Source organism: Bos grunniens, chromosome 29 (assembly GCF_055505025.1).
Source record: "Bos grunniens cultivar Pamir isolate PY7600 chromosome 29, Bosgru_T2T1.0, whole genome shotgun sequence".
Lineage (NCBI taxonomy): Eukaryota > Metazoa > Chordata > Mammalia > Artiodactyla > Bovidae > Bos > Bos grunniens.
Genome location: NC_141193.1, coordinates 10776849 through 10794424, shown reverse-complemented (window position 1 = coordinate 10794424; position 17576 = coordinate 10776849). Strand labels below are relative to the sequence as shown.

At 48.5% G+C, this 17576-nt stretch overlaps 1 protein-coding gene across 4 annotated transcripts in view; it reads left to right on the top strand.

Moving 5' to 3' along the window:
• The window catches only part of FADS2 (fatty acid desaturase 2), a 129840-nt gene that overhangs the window by 97474 nt on the left and 14790 nt on the right, over positions 1-17576 (top strand). For 3 of the 4 annotated variants that reach the window (XM_086383547.1, XM_086383546.1, XM_086383545.1), the window contains 4 exons: positions 7338-7448; positions 8916-9113; positions 9233-9334; positions 14931-15056. In XM_086383547.1, the coding sequence (XP_086239673.1) occupies positions 7386-7448; positions 8916-9113; positions 9233-9334; positions 14931-15056 (489 nt within the window). In that variant the 5' untranslated portion in view covers positions 7338-7385. Of the gene's footprint in view, positions 1-3493; positions 3917-7337; positions 7449-8915; positions 9114-9232; positions 9335-14930; positions 15057-17576 lie in introns of those variants that run through there. The other variant, XM_086383548.1, reaches the window with a different exon arrangement.

Here is a 17576-nt window from a genome sequence, read left to right as displayed (position 1 = left end):
TCTGTGCATTGTCACAGTGACTTCCTGCCCTGTCTGCATCCATCGCCTCTGGGAACCCAGGGAAGGTAAGAAGAGGTCAAGATTCATTCCTCTTTTCATTTCTCCTAAGCTGTTCTTGGGAAAAGGCGACAGCTTGAAAATGGAATGAATCTCTGGCCTCCTCAAGTCAGGATGCTGCAGGTTTGAAAGGCAGAGGACCTGGGTTTGAGTCCTAGCTTTAGGAATCCTAGGCAAGGCACTTAACCCTGAACTTCACTTTCCAGGTCTATGAAATGGGAAGGTTATTTATTATCAGGCTTACATTGGCTGTGGGTGAGTCACTCTTTAAATTTCAGAACACTCTACTGGTGTGCAGGGTCATTACTGTGGGACCCTTAGCCTCCTGCACATGGGTATATAGGTTCCCAGCATGCATAATAGTTCAGTTCAGTCACTCAGTTGTGTCCTACTCTTTGCAACCCATGGACTGCAGCACACCAGGCTTCCCTGTCCATCACCAACTCCCAGAGCTTGCTCAAACTCATGTCCAACGAGTTGGTGATACCATCCAACTGAAACCGTTTACCTCAGATTGGGACTTGAACCCACATGGCTGGGACTCGAAACCAGCCAAAACCCAGCTTGGGACTTCAGCCCACATGGCTGGGACTCAAACCTAGCCAAAATCCAGTTTGGAACTTGAACCCATGTGGCTGGAACTCAAAACCAGCCAAAACCCTGCTTGGGACTTGAAACAGCCAAAACCCATGGTACCTGGTTTCAGGACATAATGAAGCTTAGGTTCTTGATGTCTCATCACAGAAAGAATTCGGTGAGAGAGAAAGTGATAGGTAAGAAGTGGATTTATTCAGATATAGAGAGAAGCACACTCCACAGACAGAGTGTGGGCCATCACAGAGGGCGAATGCGGCTGCAAAATTTGATGTGGTTAGTTTTGATAGGCTGGGTAATTTCATATTCTAATGAGTGGGAGGATTATTCCAGCTATTTTGCGGGAAGGGCTGGAGATTTCCAGGATTTGGGCCACGGCCCTCTCCTTGGTCTTTTAACAGTGCTGTGGAACTGTCATGGCACCTCTGGGTGTGTCATTTCACTTGTTAATTGAGGATTAAGATCTAGTCTTGTCTGCCACTTTGGTCCCATTTGATTCTAATTGGTTTATGTTGTGTCCTTGGGCTATGTCATTCTTTTAAAAGTTGTGCCCTGCCCCTTTCCCTCCTGTTACACAACGTCTCATCCTCTGTCGTCTTGTCTCCTCCTCCCTTTAATCTTTCCCAGCATCAGGGTCTTTTCCAATGAGTTGGTTCTTTGCATCAGGTAGCCAAAGTATTGGAGTTTCAGCTTCAGCATCAGTCCTTCCAATGAATATTCATTCCGATGAATATTCAGAACTGATTTTCTTTAGGATTGACTGGTGTGATCTCCTTGCTGTCCAAGGGACTCTCAAGAGTCTTCTCCAACACCACAGTTCAAAAGCATCAATTCTTCGGCTCTCAGTTTTCCTTATGGTCCAACTCTCACATCCATCCCCCATTACTGGAAAAACCATAGCTTTGACTATACGGACCTTTGTCGGTAAAATAATGTATCTGCTTTTTAATATGCTGTCTAGGTTTGTCATGGGCTTCCCTCGTGGCTCAGTTGGTAAAAAGAATCCGCCTGCAATGTGGGAGACCTGGGTTCAATCCCTGGGTTGGGAAGATCCCCTGGAGAAGGGAAAGGCTACCCACTCCAGTATTCTGGCCTAGAGAATTCCATGGACTGTACAGTCCATAGGATCGCAAAGAGTCGGACTCGGCTGCGTGACTTTCACTACACTACTACTACTACTAGGTTTGCCATAGCTTTCCTTCCAAGGAGCAAGTGTCTTTTCATTCCATGGCTGCAGTCACCATCTGCAGTGATTTTGGAGCCCAAGAAAATAAAGTCTGTCACTCTTTCCATTGTTTCCCCACCTATTTGCTCTTTCACTTTCATCAAGAGGCTCTTTAGTTCCTCTTTGCTTTTTGAATAAGAGTGGTGTCATCTGCATATCTGAGGTTATTGATATTTCTCCCAACAAGTCTTGATTCTAGCTTGTGCTTCATCCAGCCCGGCATTTCGTATGATGTACTCTGCATGTAAGTTGAATAAGCAAGGTGACAACATACAGCCTTTACGTACTCCTTTCCCAATTTGGAACCAGTCCGCATAGTAGGGAGTTCAGTAAACCAGAAAAGAAGAAGCAGGAAGCAGAGGAAACTTGGTGACCTCTTTGTTGCCAAAGGTAAAAGATATTTATATGAAATCCCTCTGGTGTCTGTGCCTCTTGAAGACAGCTCCACCCCCTCAGCTAGATCTTTGTGGGAGCAGTCCACTTCCTGCTGGCTGTAGCCTCTGGGAGGTCTGGTACCCAGCCCTAGCATTGCTGATATGTTCAGCATTTTACTGAGATGTGTTCCCTTGCTGTAATCCCTTCATGCCTGGGTTGCCTGTGCCTGGCATCAGCAGGGACCCTCTCGTCAGGAGCCCTCTGGCCACAGAACACTGCGGGGTGGGGCCCCCCACCCCAGCCTCCATTGCTTCTTTCCCTTGGAGGGGACATGGTACAGGGGCTTCCCACCCTGCCCTCATCCTGCTTAAATCTCCCCACTGTGGAAAGGAAGTCAGCATCCTTGGATCCAGCTGAGAACAAAGGGTCCCTCCTCTGCATCTCCCTCTGTAATCCCTTGTTCTGCAGAATCCTTGTGCCTAGGGCCACTGCTGGCAGTGTTGTCTGCCCTGAGTTTGCTTCTCCTGAGCTTCCCCAGTCCCTGGCCATGCGCCCAGAAGTGGGAAGCTGGATTAGAGATTCACCTTGCTCTGCAGAGGTGGGAGGCTTCCCAGAATTCACCAGCCAGTGCAGGAGACGTGAGAGACGCAGGTTCGAGATCTGAGTCTGGAAGATCCCCTGGAGTAGGAAATGGCAACGCACTCCAGTATTCTTGCCTGGAAAAATCCCATGGACAGAAGAAGAGCCTGGCGGACTACAATCTATAGTCTTGCAAAGAGCTGGACACCACTGAGCACACACACACAGCACGCTGCAGAGGTGGACACAGCCAGAAATAAGACGTGACACCTGGTGGTCAGTGCAGGAGGAGCTGTGAGTTCTGCTCAGCACATGGTGGCTGGACAGGGAGGATCTCTTCATGCAGAAAGGGCTGGCATGGGAAACGGGAGATGGTGGAAGCAGGAACTGGTGAAGGTCTTTCATTTGGGAATCTGGGTGTTTTGGTCCTTTATCTACAACGTAACCTCCCTAGCATCTAATACACACATCTACCCTCCTGGGGGTAAGTCTGCCACCCAACCACTGGCCACTCCCTCCCCTTCATCTGCGTCCCTGGCCTTCCTGGAAAGTCTTTGGTTCCAGTCTCCCTGTCAGATGAGGATAAAGCTTGTTTTCAGTTCTTGTTCCAAAGTCAACACGTGGATTGGCCTGTACTACCTTGCCCCTTGGCCTACCTCGTGTGAGCCAGATGCTTTAACCGAGCAGCTGCTGGGAGCCCCCTGCAACCTTGTGAGGCGCACCTGTGACACTTGCAAGGGGACACACAAAAAGGCAACTTTCAGGAGGAAGAAGCTCATGCTGATCGAGGCCTTTGTATGAACAGGGCTTCCCTGGTGGCTCAGATGGTTAAGAATCTGCCTGCAACGCAGGAGATCCAGGTTCGGTCCTTGGGTCAGGAAGACTGCCTGGAGGAGGAAATGGCAACCCACTCCAGTATTCTTGCCTAGGGAATCCCATGGACACAGGAGCCTGTCAGGCTGCAGTCTACAGGGTCGAAAAAGGATCAGACGCGACTGAGCGACTAAACAACAACTGCCACTTGAATGTCACCTTCCCAGGCTCCAGTGCCTTGATCTGTAAAGTGGGGCTTCAGGCTTCAGGGAGGTAAGGGAGACCACTTTCCTTTCTCCCCACCTGGCACGTTGTGGTCCTTCCTCTCCTTTGGCCTCTAGAGATGGCCCAGGGGTGGCCTCGGTCAGGACAGGAGTCTTATCTGCTCCTCCAGGTTCCTCAGCCGAGGCTGGGAGATGTGACCTGGACCTGGTCGGGGGAGGCAGTGGGTGCTGGGTAAGAGGCGATGGCTTGGCAGAGTAGAGATTGTTTCATTATTATCAGCCGTTGTTCGTCAGGAAACCGCCATACCGAGAACTTCCCCTTTGCTTCTCAAAAGCTGTGGTGTCATTTGAGGTGAAGCAGTGACAGGGTCTTTCTCAGCTCTGACTTTGGAAGGCTGTGCTCACTGCAGGCCGGCTTCCCGGTGTCTCAGGGGTAAAGCATCTGCCTGCAGTGCAGGAGCTGCCCGGGATGCAGGTTCGATCCCAGGGTTGAGAAGATCCCTGGAGGAGGGCATGGCAACCCACTCCAGTATTCTTGCCTGGAGAATTCCATGGACAGAGGAGCCTGGTGGGCTGCAGTCCATGGGGTCGCAAAGAGTTGGACGCAACTGAAGCGACTTAGCACTCCCACACACTCACTGCCTTACCACCAAGGCCTCTGGGGGCTCCTGATGAGCCCTTTCTCAGGCCCTCGGAACCGTGGGGCGGGAGGGTCCTCACATGCAGAGGAGATGGAGGCGGGGGTGGGGCGGAGGTGGCTGCTGGCCCAGAGCAGACCCCAGGCTCCTCGCTGCCTGATCTGGGCCCCTACAATAGCAACCCATCTCTTCTCTGAAGAGGTACTTGCTCTGATCCTCTGCTGCCATCCCTTTTGATTGAGCAAGGTCAGGGTGCAGACATTTTTAAAAGACTCCAGGCCCAGTTTTCCTCTGCACAAAGTGTTGCTTTGTCAGTCTGTTCTAGACACAGATAGAATAAAGACCGGGCAAAAGGGCTTGATGCCAGGAAACAGACGAATATTGGCAATCACCCTTGTGAGATACTTGGGCAGGGGGGCTGAACACACTTTTATGAATTGTCAGCATCTTCCTCATTTCTTCCTTGTTTTCTCTTAAATTTTGAAAATTTCCAAATATACAGAAAACTTGAAAGAATTAAACACTTGTGTATCCTTAACCAAGATTCACTAATCTCAACATTTTGCCATATTCATATTCCTCTTTATGCATATATGCATGTTTTTTGCTGAATTATATGAAAATAATATGAAAATAAACTGCATCATTATTATGCCATTTCAGCATCCTCTAAGAACAGGGACATTCTGTAACATAATCGCAATACTTTGGTTACATTTAAGAAAATTAATACTGATTCTTTATTAATTTTTAATATATTTATTTATGACTGTGCTGGGTCTTTGTTGCTGCTTGCCAGCTTTTCTCTAGTTTCGAGGTGTGGGCTTCTCATTACAGTGGTTTCTTTTGTTGCAGAGCAAACTCTAGGGCCTGTGGGCTTAGTTGCCCGGCAACATATGAAATCTTCCCAGGCCAGGGATCAAACCCGTATCCCCTGCACTGGCAGGCGTATTCTTAACCTCTGGACCTTCAGGGAAATTCAATAGTGATTCTTTTAACATGACCAGATATCTTGTCCATATTCAAAATTTCTCATTCCACCCCAGAATGTCTTGGAGAACTGCTGGGTTCCCCCCACCCCAAACAGGAGCCTTTCAAATCAAATACTGCAGTTTTTATACTCTTTTGTTATATCTTTTTCTGTCTCTTTTAATCTAGGGCCCCTCCTCCCACACACCTCCTACACACACAGAGACATCCTCACTTTTCTACAACGACATTGATTTTTCCAATTGTTTCTCATGGTGTCATTTGATCTGTTCTTCTCTCCAAGCGAAGTCTCAAGACTTGATTTTTTTAAAATTTTAAGTTGAAATATAGTTGATGTCCAGTATTATGTTGGCTTCCCAGGTGGCTCAGTGGTAAATAATCTGCCTGCCACTGTAGGAGATGCACGAGATGAAGGAGACACGGGTTTGATCCCTGGTCAGGAAGATCCCCTGGAGGAAGGCATGGCAACTCACTCCAGCATTCTTGCCTGGAGAATCCCACGGACAGAGGAGTCTGGTGGGCTCTAGTCCCTGGGGTCGAACAGAGTCAGACTGACGTACCGACTATGCGGGCACACACAGTATTCTGTTAATTTCAGGTGCACCTTGAAGCTTAGTTTGATGCAAGGTGGACATGGTTTATCACTGCCCACCATGGGGGTGGGGGACTCTACTGTCAGCTCATCTCTAAAAGAAATGCTATATTTGTTTTACATAACATACATAATATGTATAGGAAAAAAACTGGGAAAAAATATCCTGATATATTAGCAGTGGTAGTCATTCTCTGAGTGGTATTATTTTCCTCTTCTTCTGTACATTTTGTGAATTTGCCAAAATTATCCACATTGCTTAATAGTTGGAAAAAAACGTTAAAAGGCACAGCATTCATTGTTTTAATTTTAAAAGCAATGCAGCAATATGAGAGTTTGGAAAGTTTGCAGATAAAGCAAGGCCTGATGCCACAGGCTTAACACATAACAGTTTAGCTGCTGCTGCTGCTGCTGCTGCTAAGTCGCTTCAATCGTGTCCAACTCTGTGCGACCCCATAGACGGCAGCCCACCAGGCTCCTCTGTCCCTGGGATTCTCCAGGCAAGAACACTGAAGTGGGTTGCCATTTCCTTCTCCAATGTATGAAAGTGAAAAGTGAAAGTGAAGTCGCTCAGTCATGTCCGACCCTCAGCGACCCCATGGACTGCAGCCTACCAGGCTCCTCCGTCCATGGGATTTTCCAGGCAAGAGTACTGGAGTGGGTTGCCATTGCCTTCTCCATAACAGTTTAGAGATCTGCATAAAAAAGCTTTAATAATCTTCATAATAATTTTCATACCTTTTCAAAATATGAAAGACCTCCTCCCACCAGTGCGTTTATGTAATCATGTATTTGTTTTGGGTATAGCATCATCTGAGCACATTTTGCATGCCTGTGCTAGGCTCCAGGCTTGTTCTTTATTGACAGCTGTGTGCACCGCGTGGTGGGTGGCGTAGTTTGCCAGGAACCAGGCAGCTGGCAGAGTAGCCCTCGGAGAATTTGGTTCCCAGCCCTGCCCAGCCCGCATCCCTGGAGGGGCACGTTTTTTGGTAAACATCCTTGGCGAGCTCAGCGGCCCCTCATCAGGGTGCAGCTCCAAGTGGCATCTCCATGGGAATCGGGCGCCAAGGGACCTGCCAGGAGGAGGCTCAGAGAACACTTGGGGTCGGATCACGGATGCCCCGTTTGGTGTCCTGGGGTCCTAGTGGCACAGAGCTTCTGCTGGCAAGCCCTGCCCTCCCTGGGGTGGAGGTGCTGGCCGGAGCCGCAGTAGAGGTCTTTGTATTCACCACCTGCCCCCTGCTCTCCAGGACGCCTTCCTGGCCTTCCACCGCAACCTTGATTTTGTGCGCAAGTTCATGAAGCCCCTGTTAATTGGCGAGCTGGCCCCTGAGGAGCCCAGCCAGGACCGCGGCAAGAATGTGAGTCTGACCGGATGAGGAAGGAGGGGAAGGCTGGAGTGGTGGAGGGGGGATCACCCCAAAATGGTGAGTGTAGGGTGCTGGGTAGGAGCCTTTGTGCCCGTCCAGGGAGAACCATTGCTCGTCACCTGAGGTCAGGGAGGACTCCCCTGGCCCTGGTGAGCCCGCCTCCTCCTGTGCCAGCTTGGGTTTGCCCCCCACCCCCGCCCTTGGAGTAATTCATTCTTAGCCTCTCTACCTGTGGGGCCTCAGTGGTGCCAGGCTGGGCACAGAGGGTTTCCCTCTTGCCCAGTCGCTTGCCCTTATATCTGGACTTTCTTCCCTCTCATGCCCTGCCCCTGCCTCCTAGCTTCCCTCTTTCTCCCAGTGATACCCTCTTTCCCAGACCCACCCTTGACTCTGCCCCCCATGTGCCAGAGCACTGAGCCCTCTCCTGTCTGATAGAGTGTTCAGAACAAATGGTACATGTCAGGTAGTGGAAAACATAAGCTTTTTAATCATTTAATTTAGTTCATGTGTTTGGCCACACCACATGTGGGATCTTAGGTTCTCTTACCAGGGATCGAACCCACATCCCCAGCAGTAGAAGCATGGTCTTAACCAGTGGACCGCCAGGGAAGTCCCTAAGCTTAAAAAAAAAAAAAAAAGGTATAAATTAGACATAACAAAATTTACCATTTTAACCTTTCTTAAATAAAATATTTATTTTATTTTGGCTGTGCTGGGCAGCTTGCAAGGATCTCACTTCCTTTACCAGAGATTGAATCAAGGCCCTTAACTGTGAAAGGGTGGACTCCCAACCACTAGGCAACCAGGGAATCCCCCATTTTAACTGTCTGGAAATACACAGTTCAGCGGCTTTGAGTACATTCACATTGTTGTGCAACCATCACCACCATCTGTCTGTAGAACTTTGTCATCACCCCACACTGAGATTCTGTTTCAATTAAACATTAACTACCCATCTGTCCCTCCCAACAGCTCCTGGTAAACACTATTCTTTCTATTGAAGAATCTCTTCTAGGTTCCTCATAGAAGGGGACTCATAAGTATTTGTCTCTTCATGTCTGGCTCAGTTTCACTTAGCTTAATGACTTCAGGGTTTGCTCATTAGCAGCATGTGTCATCATTTCCCTCCCTTTTGAAGGCTGTGTAATATTCCATTGTATGTAAGCACCACATTTTATTCAGCCCATTAATAGAATTTGGGTTGTTTCTGTCTTTGGCCTATTTTGAATAATGCTGCTACACGGAATGGACAGCATTTTGAGTGAAATCCTTTCTTTGCACTGAACTGGCTGTAGACAAACACACAGTTCCAAGGCTGTGCCAGGTCCAGGTAGGTGCATAGCAACAGCAGCCGTTTTAGTGCATAGCAGCTGGGCTCCTCCGGAGCTTGGGTGTGTGGATTGGTACCCCCTGGAGCAGCTGGGCGGTTGACTCCTTCCTCGTGCTCTGGCTCAACAGTCCCAGATCACCGAGGACTTCCGGGCCCTGAGGAAGACCGCTGAGGACATGAACCTGTTCAAGAGTAACCAGCTCTTCTTCCTTCTCCACCTGGCCCACATCATCGCCATGGAGAGCATCGCCTGGTTCACTCTCTTCTACTTTGGCAACGGCTGGATTCCAACCATCATTACGGCCTTCGTCCTTGCTACCTCTCAGGTGAGGCGTGACACCCTCACCTGTCACTTGAAGCCCCTGCCCCCTGCCTCCCCCAGCTGGCAGAGGCCTGGTGCCTAGGTGCCAACGCTCTGAAAGCCTCCATGGCCCTCTCTCCCCAGGCCCAGGCTGGATGGCTGCAACACGATTACGGCCACCTCTCTGTTTACAAGAAGTCCATGTGGAACCACATCGTCCACAAGTTCGTCATCGGTCACTTAAAGGTAAATGTCGGCCACCCTGGGCATCCATTCCATCAGTTAGTGGTGGGCACAGTGCCATCTCGCTTCCCTCGGAGCAGGTCGCCTCTCCGGTCAGTGTCCTGGCTGAGCTGTAGGACCTGCTAATCCTCTGCTTCTCTGAGCTTCCAAGGCCTGTCTCCTAACCACACTAGACACATAAAACCAGGGTAGTGGTTGTGAAAACAGGCACGTACTTCTTAGTTGATTACATTTGTTCCTTACCTAAGGACTTACTGATAAATTCCTTTCAATTTGGGGCCAGTAAAGAAGCAGTCTCTCTCGCTCCCTTTTTTTTTTTTAATTAAAGCAGAGTTGGTTTACAATGTTCTGTTAATCTCTGCTGTACAGAAAAGTGATTTAGTTATATGTGGGCTTCCTTGGTGGGCTTCCCTGGTGGCACTAGTGGTAAAGAATCTGCCTGCCAATGCAAGAGATGTAAGAGAGGAGGGTTCGATCCCTGGTTCAGAAAGATCCCCTGAAGAAGGAAAAGGCAACCCAGCATTCTTGCGTGGAGAATCTCATGGACAGAGGGAGAAGCCTGGCAGGCTACAGTCTATAGAGTCGCAAAGAGTCGGGCATGACTGAAGCAACTTAGCATGCAAGCATATATGCATTCCTTCATTCCTTTTTCATATCCTTTTCCATTATGGATAATGAATACAGTTCCCTGTGCTACACAGTAGGTCCTTGCTGTTTATTCATTCCGTATATAATAGCTTGCACCTGAAGAAACAATTTCTCTTAATACATCGGTATGCTTCCTCCATCAGATGATGTTTTATATCTGAGACATCGTGTTTCTCTTAAGTCTTTAGATAAGGGACTTCAAACAGTGTGCTGAGCCAAAGGGCAAGAGTTGTGTAAAACCCCGAAGGGCAGGTAGCTGTCTCATCGCCCTACAGATCAGGAGGCCCACCTGCAACAGCCTTGTAGCTTGGCAAGTTTGTACAAAGACGAACTGGACTTGCCAGCGATCTCATGCTTATGTGATAGGCGTTATCTCTTTGGTTTTGGAAATAAGTCCTTGCCAAGTCTCCCTTCGAAACAGATTCTCATCCTCCTGCCCAGCCCTACCCCAGCAGCATCTAGCTGCAAAGACTCCCATCCCTCCCTACCTTGGCTTGGGAAGAGCTACGTGTCTGGGTTAAAATGTCAACCCCTGCAACCCGACAATACCCAGTCTTCCACCTGTCGGCTCTTGATCTGGTTGGGAGTGAATTACCACTGAACTGGTAACCAGTTCCTTAGCAAGCAGTTTGCCTGGCCCTGAGCCTGGAGCTGTCTGAGAACCTGGTTTCTTTCCAGAATTTCAGGGGTGAAGGATGCACATAGTAGAGCGCTTTGTTTCATTTTGTGCCCTTTTCTGTTGGAGAAAACCCTCCTCGGTGTTGGAAGTAACGTTTCACTCCAGACCCAGGTTATCCCTACACACTTAACAAAGATGGCCTTTGTCCTGTTTCCAGATTCTGAGTGGGAGCCGGGAGGGCCTGTCCCTCCTGATGTCCGTGTGTCCTTGAAGGGCTCTGGGACACAGCTTTTGTGTCAGAAGATGAGGTCAGGACAGGGGACTGGCCTTCTTTTAGAACGTTGATTTGTGAAATCTGGAGTGACAGGGTACTCGGGCTGGGAGGCTGTAGGAGGTCAAGGCCCTGGGTTCTGTTGATGGCTTCCAGCTTCCTGCTAGCTGTGCCCATGCTGTGTCCAAGCCAGTGGCACAACTGGGCAGCTCAGTCCGGGCTGCCCCACAGCGAGGAGCATCCCAGCTTTCACAGCGTCGCTCTGGCACGTGGTGGGCACATGGCTGCAGACAAGCCTGTAGGTCCAGCTGTTCCTCTGGTCCCTTTGCTGGCACAGAAAGGAACTGACTGGGGAAGATCTTCAAGGACCCCACCAACTCGGATGTCTTAGCTCAGCCCACTGAAGGCACTGAACGAGGTGCCGGGAGCTTCAGGATGCTGGGGCCCGCTTCTTAATGCCAGCCCATGCTGCCCGTGGGATTCCCTGGGTGAGCCCTCCACCTCCCTACTATGCCTTTTCCTTTGGTCCCCATCACTTCCGGTGGCCATTTCTTCCCATGTCACTTCCGGTGGCCATTTCTTCCCACGTCACTTCTGGTGGCCATTTCTTCCCATGTCACTTCCGGTGGCCATTTCTTCCCGGGGTTAACCTTGTACAGACATGGTTCTGTGAGGGTGAGCCTCTGTTTGGCATTGCACTCGGGGTGAAACGCAAACCGCTAGCCCTGGCACCATCTAGACTGCACCTGGAGATGGAAATATTTGGAACCCAGAGTCTTTCTTCAGCCTTATCTGGGGCCACCAGGGCTGGGACTAGGGTGAGGCAAGTGAGCACACAAGTGTGTGCCAGGAACCCAAAATTTAAGCGATGACAAAAAGAATCAGGAGTGAAATAAGTAGCATTTTAATGCAATATTTTAAAAGCTTTTAAATTTTATTTTGGGGTATAAGCTGACTAACAATGTTGTGATAGTTTCAGGTGGACAGCAAAGGGACTCAGCCATACATATACATGTATCCATTCTTCCCCAAAGTTCCCCTCCTATCCAGGCTGCCATGCAATTTTTTTTTAAGTAAAATTAATGCAAAAAAAAAAAAAAAAATCCACAAGCAACAAAATACCAACATTTTAAATAAAGATTAGGACTTTGAGACATATTGGAATATGAAACCGAAGGACAACTTGTATCTTATGTACATGTTTTTATGTGTTTGCTCTCTCTTTTTTTTTAACTGGTTGAATTTCGTTCACCAGAACATTGAAGTAGTTGAAAGTAGTTGAAAGCTACTTAAAATTTGGAAAGGTGGTATATAAAAAGTCCCAAGATGAAGTTTAAATTTATTATTTATACTGAAACCAAATTTATTAGTATTTTACTTCAGTTTAATTAAAAATTACTTGACTGTCACTTGGTTGAGAGAGATTGTCAAACTCGGCAATTCTCTCATTTCAAAACAAGATGAGCAAAAGGGTGATAGATTTTTGAAAATATTGTTAATGAGGCTCTACTATGGCTCTGCCCAGCACTGCTGGCGCCAAGGAGGCTTTCTCTCTGCTTCTGTGACAGCCCACTCTCCCCTTCCCCCAAGGCCGTCACCCGGCCTCTGTCAGAAAAGGGACCCTTGCTCTGTCTGCCCCCTCCTACCCAATATGCTGCCCAAGGGCAGACCTTCTGAGTGGCCTCCCAAAACTTTTACAGCTCCGTCAGCGTATCCCAGTGTGGAGTGAGACCCCCCAACCCCCGTGTGGAGTGGAGACCCCCTTAACTCCATTGTGGGGTGAAGCCCCCCTCAGTGTGGAGTGAGGCCCCCTACCCATGTGGAGTGGGGCCCCCCTACCCCAGTGTGGAGGGAGGCCCTACTCTCCCTTGGTAGACAATGGCTGGCCTCCTTCCCTGCTCCATCCCTAGGACAGGCATCTTTGAATCATGGCTCCAAGGCAGGCAGGGCTGCCCTGTCCCAGGAATGGTATGTAAAGTTGGGCCTAGTGAAGAAGAACGGAAGAGAATCAGCAGAGAAGAGCACCATCAAAAACTATTTCATCATTACACCCCATGCCAAGTTCGGGGGTGGCCCCACCTTGCCACATCGCATCCTTATGGTGCTCACAGCCCATCTTTCTTTCCTCCAGTTACTCATTCAACAAACATCTCTTGGGTGGTGTATTCTAAACCTCATGTTTCACATACCTTGCTCCTTAATTCCTTTGTGCCAGGGACTCCATTGTGCTTTTCCTAGGACCTTGGCTCCTTTTGGCTAGGAAGACCAATGTATCATCTCATTTCCCAATCCTCTAAACTCTCATTTGCTGTTATTTTTTATTTTTGCTCTGTTGGGTTTGGAGGCCCAGGGACCTGAGGTCATTGCAAAGGCCACAGCTGCTCAGAGCTGTTCCCACCCACGGCCCTTAGGGTCCGGAGACTGTGTTTGTACCCAAACATCTTCCAAGTAAAATGTTTGTTTTTGCAATTAGGCCTTTTTGTAGATGGCCAGACCCTAGGCCAAAGCATTGATTGATCCAGCAGCTGTTCACCCGTGAAACCCTCATGCTGACGAGTCAGAGTTTTGTTTCCTTCTTTGTATGCCTGGGTGACTCCATGGAGGGACATGCCCTCAAAATACGTCCGGAGTTGGAGCTGGTGAGACAGAAATTCATGGCCTTGAAAGAAATACTCATGTAATGCTTCTTGTCTCCTAGAGTCATAATTTTATTATGACTTTTGTTACAATTTTTTGTTATTTTTGGCCACATTGTGTGGCTTGTGGGATCTTAGTTCCCTGTCCAGGAACTGAAGCTAGGCCCTCGGCGGTGAAAGCTTGGAACTCTAATCCCTGGACTGCCAGGGAATTCCCTGGGATTATCGTTTGCCTGTTAGAACCAGAAAGCGCTTACCTGCTTGTGCTGGTGATTGTTTATTAAGCTCCCCCAAGCATTTTGGATATGGTGTGACTCACCCACATGACTCAGCGGTCACCTCTTAGTGCAGTGGCACATCTGGCTGTGGGGCTGTCTCTTGCCAGCTACTCTCTGGGCCCTCTGAGAGCAGGAGCCGTTTGTGGTCTTCATTTTTTTTTTTGTTTTGTTTTAAGCTTTCTTGATCTAATTTACAAGCTCTACAGTTTGCCCATTTACATGTGCAAATCAATGACTTGTAGTATATTCACAGATTTGTGCACCCTCCATCACAATCCGTTTTGGAACATCTTTATCACCCCCAAAAGAAACCCCACACCACTTAGCCATCACTTCCAAACCCCTCATCCCAACCCTGGAACTGGGTAACCACTCATCTTTCTGTCCGAGGATTTCCCCAGTGCTGGATATTTCATACAAATGGAATCGCAGGACGTTGTGAATAGACTGCTTTGAGGCTGTTTCTTTCACTTAGCATCGTCCTTTCCAGGTCCATCCATGTTGTGGTGTGTCAGTGCGTCACACCTTTTTATGGCATGGCCACACAAGATTCCATTTGGATCTGCCACAGTGTGTATCCACTCTTCAGTGCATGGACCTTTGGGTTGTTTGCGCCTTTTTGGTTATTTTAAATAATGCTGCTGGGAATGTTTGTGTACAGGTTTTTGTGTGGCCGTGTTTTCATTTCTTTTGGGTACACATACCTAAGGGTGCAGTGCTGGGTCCGTGTGGTAAGGACTACTTCTTACTGTTCCCCAAATGGAAGTGTTCCCCTCTGCACAACAGGCGCAGATGAGAGACAAGCAGAGGATGAGGGGTGTTAGCCTCACCCCTGGGACTGGCAGACACCTGAGGCCCCCCACGTGTGCTGAAGCACTTGCTTCTCCGTCCATCACCAGCACCGTCTTATGATCAGGGAGACAGGCCTGGAAGGGTGGAGTAAGCTGGCTCCATGCAGAAGTCCTGGCTGAGGGGCTGCCCAGCACTCTGGACTCAGCATTGGCAGAGTCAATTTCTGACTTTTGGGACCTGAGTATTGCACCTGCTAGGAACTGGTCCCAAGATGTGCGGGTCATGGGCAACCCCCCCCCCACTCAGCCCCCACTGCCAGGATTGCCCTGCTCATCCCTGTTCCTCCCCCTGACAGGGTGCCTCTGCCAACTGGTGGAACCATCGCCACTTCCAGCACCATGCCAAACCCAACATCTTCCACAAGGATCCAGATGTGAACATGCTGCACGTGTTTGTCCTGGGCGAGTGGCAGCCCATTGAGGTACGATGAAGGGGACGGGGTGGGCACGGGAGTGTTTGGCTCACACAGTAATCGGGAGGGACCGTAGGGTGCAGAGTCACACACACACATCTGTGTCTGATATTTACACAGAAACCTTTCCTGGACACCCTGAGTAATTCCAGCTGGAATTTCTGTGGAATGGCCTCCCGGTTAAATAACGAAGGCAGCTCCTTATCAGAGTGTTAGGTCTGGTTCCACCTGCTTCACCACAGATGCGAAGTGAGGCTCAGCAGGAGGAGGGCACGTGGTCAGGGTTACATCGTTTAGTGACTGTTCTAGGATGAGGCTCCGGATCTGACAACTGAGCCATTTCCTTCCACTCCATCACACTGCCTTGTCTTTATTTTATTTATGTAATTAACTAATTTAATATATATATTTTTTAATGTGGGCCATTTTTAAAGTCTTTATCTGTTAGAATATCATTTCTGTTTTTTATGTTTTGGTTTTTTGGCCACAAAGCATCTAGAATCTTAGCTCCTGGACCAGGAATCAAAACTTCACCCCCTACACTGCAAGGCAAAGTCTTTTTTTTTTTTAATTTTTGGTTGTGTTGGGTCTTTGTTGGTGCACACTGGCTTTCTCTGGTTCCGGTGCAAGGGCTTACTCTCTCTCTAGCCGTGGTGCAAGGGCTTCTCAATGCGGTGGCTTCTCTTGTCGTGGGCATGGGCTGTAGAGCGCGGGCTTCAGTAGTTACAGCACGTGGGCTCAGTCGCTCCATGGCGTGTGGGTCCCTTCTCAGACCAGGGATCAAACCCATGTCCCTTGCATTGGCAAGTGGGTTCCCAATCCCTGGACACCAGGAAAGTCCCTGCCTTGTTTTTAATATTAGTTGATTTTTTTATTGTAAGTATAGACATACCTGTTGTAAGCATTTAAATAATAACAGTAATTGACCAGACTGAGAAGTGAGCCGCCTGTCATCTCTCCCATCCCCGCTGTGCCTCCAGTTGTCATGCCCCTGACATTGGTGACCACTGTTGGTGTCAGCATTGGTGACCACTGTTGACAACAGTCTCTAATCCTTCCAGGTGGTGTGTGAAGAAACATAGACACACATATCTTTTTTAAAAACAAAAATCCAAACTTAGATAGTTTTCCTGCAACTGGCTTCTTCACCCAATGTGGGCCTCTTTGCTGGAGTCCAAGTGCATTGGCCTCATCTGGGGCTGTCCAGTCCTCTGCTGTGTTTCTAAGACAGGAAAATTTGGTGTTGCTGAGTCTTTGAATAAAGCCATGCCCAATGCATTTAAAGAATTTAAAGACGCTCCTCATTTTTTTTTTTTTAAGTAGTGCTTCTGGGTGGAAAAAAAAATGTTATAGAAGCTTTACTTTTCTGAAATACATTGATGATGTAAACCAAAGTTTAGAAGATCCCTCTTGCTTTTATGTAGATCTGAAGTGTGACCAAACTGTGCACAGAGCAGGGGCCCAATAAGCATTTGCCGAGAGAGGCACGTTTACCCTCCATGAGGGGCAGTGTCTTGAACTGGTTGTATTCCCAGCAGTGTTGGCATCCAAGGCTTCAAAGAGGAAGAGGAGGGAGACTTTTCCCTCAACTCTGGTTGGTACCCCACTCCTCCCATCTCATATCTGCCCAATAGAATATTTGAGAGAAACATAAGTTTTCTGTGACATTGTCAGTTCAGAGGAAATTAGCCAAACTTTGGTTCTTTGGGCGTGTGAAGCCTCTCTGGCTGGCCAAGGACTTTTTTGCTGTTCTTCAGCTGCTAAGTCGTGTACAGCTCTTTGCACCACATGGAGTGCATCGCACCAGGCTTCCCTGTCCTTCACTATCTCCCGGAGTCTGCTCAGACTCGTGTCCATTGAGTCAGTGATGCTTTCTAACCATCTCATCCTCTGCTATCCCCCTTCTCCTTTTGTCTTCAATCTTTCTCAGTATCAGAGTCTTTTCCAATGAGTCAGCCCTTCATATCAGGTGGCTTCACATCAGTATTGGAGCTTCAGCTTCAGCATCAGTCCTTCCGATGAATATTCAGGGTTGATTTCCTTTAGGATTGACTGATTTGATCTTGCAGTCCAAGGGACTCTCACGAGTTTTCTCAAGTGCGAGGATTTTCTTTGCCAAAATACACGCTTGCATTTTCCTTCTTGCAATGAGTTTGCTCGCTTTGAGGTGTCCAGATAGTAGGCCTGATTAAGTGGAGTCAGTCCACTTATGTATTTATCATTAAGTGATAAAAAGACAAAGCCTTCCCTTTCTAGTTGGGGAGGCTTCGTGTTGTAGAGCTGTTGACTGGCTTGACAAGTGCTCTCTGTGTTCCTGACAATAAAACCTAGTCTCACCAGCGATGCTGCCAAGGCGTCTCTTTCTGTGTGGTGGCTGTGAAACTCCTTCCAGCGTCTCTCTCCCTGGACGCCTCTCAAGTGCCAACTTTTGGGAGGTGCAGTGGAAGTTTGGGGGATCTGGCCACCCTGTTGCCATTGATGTAAGGCCGTGACCATAGCTCCATGAAACCCTCTGTCACATACTCGGGA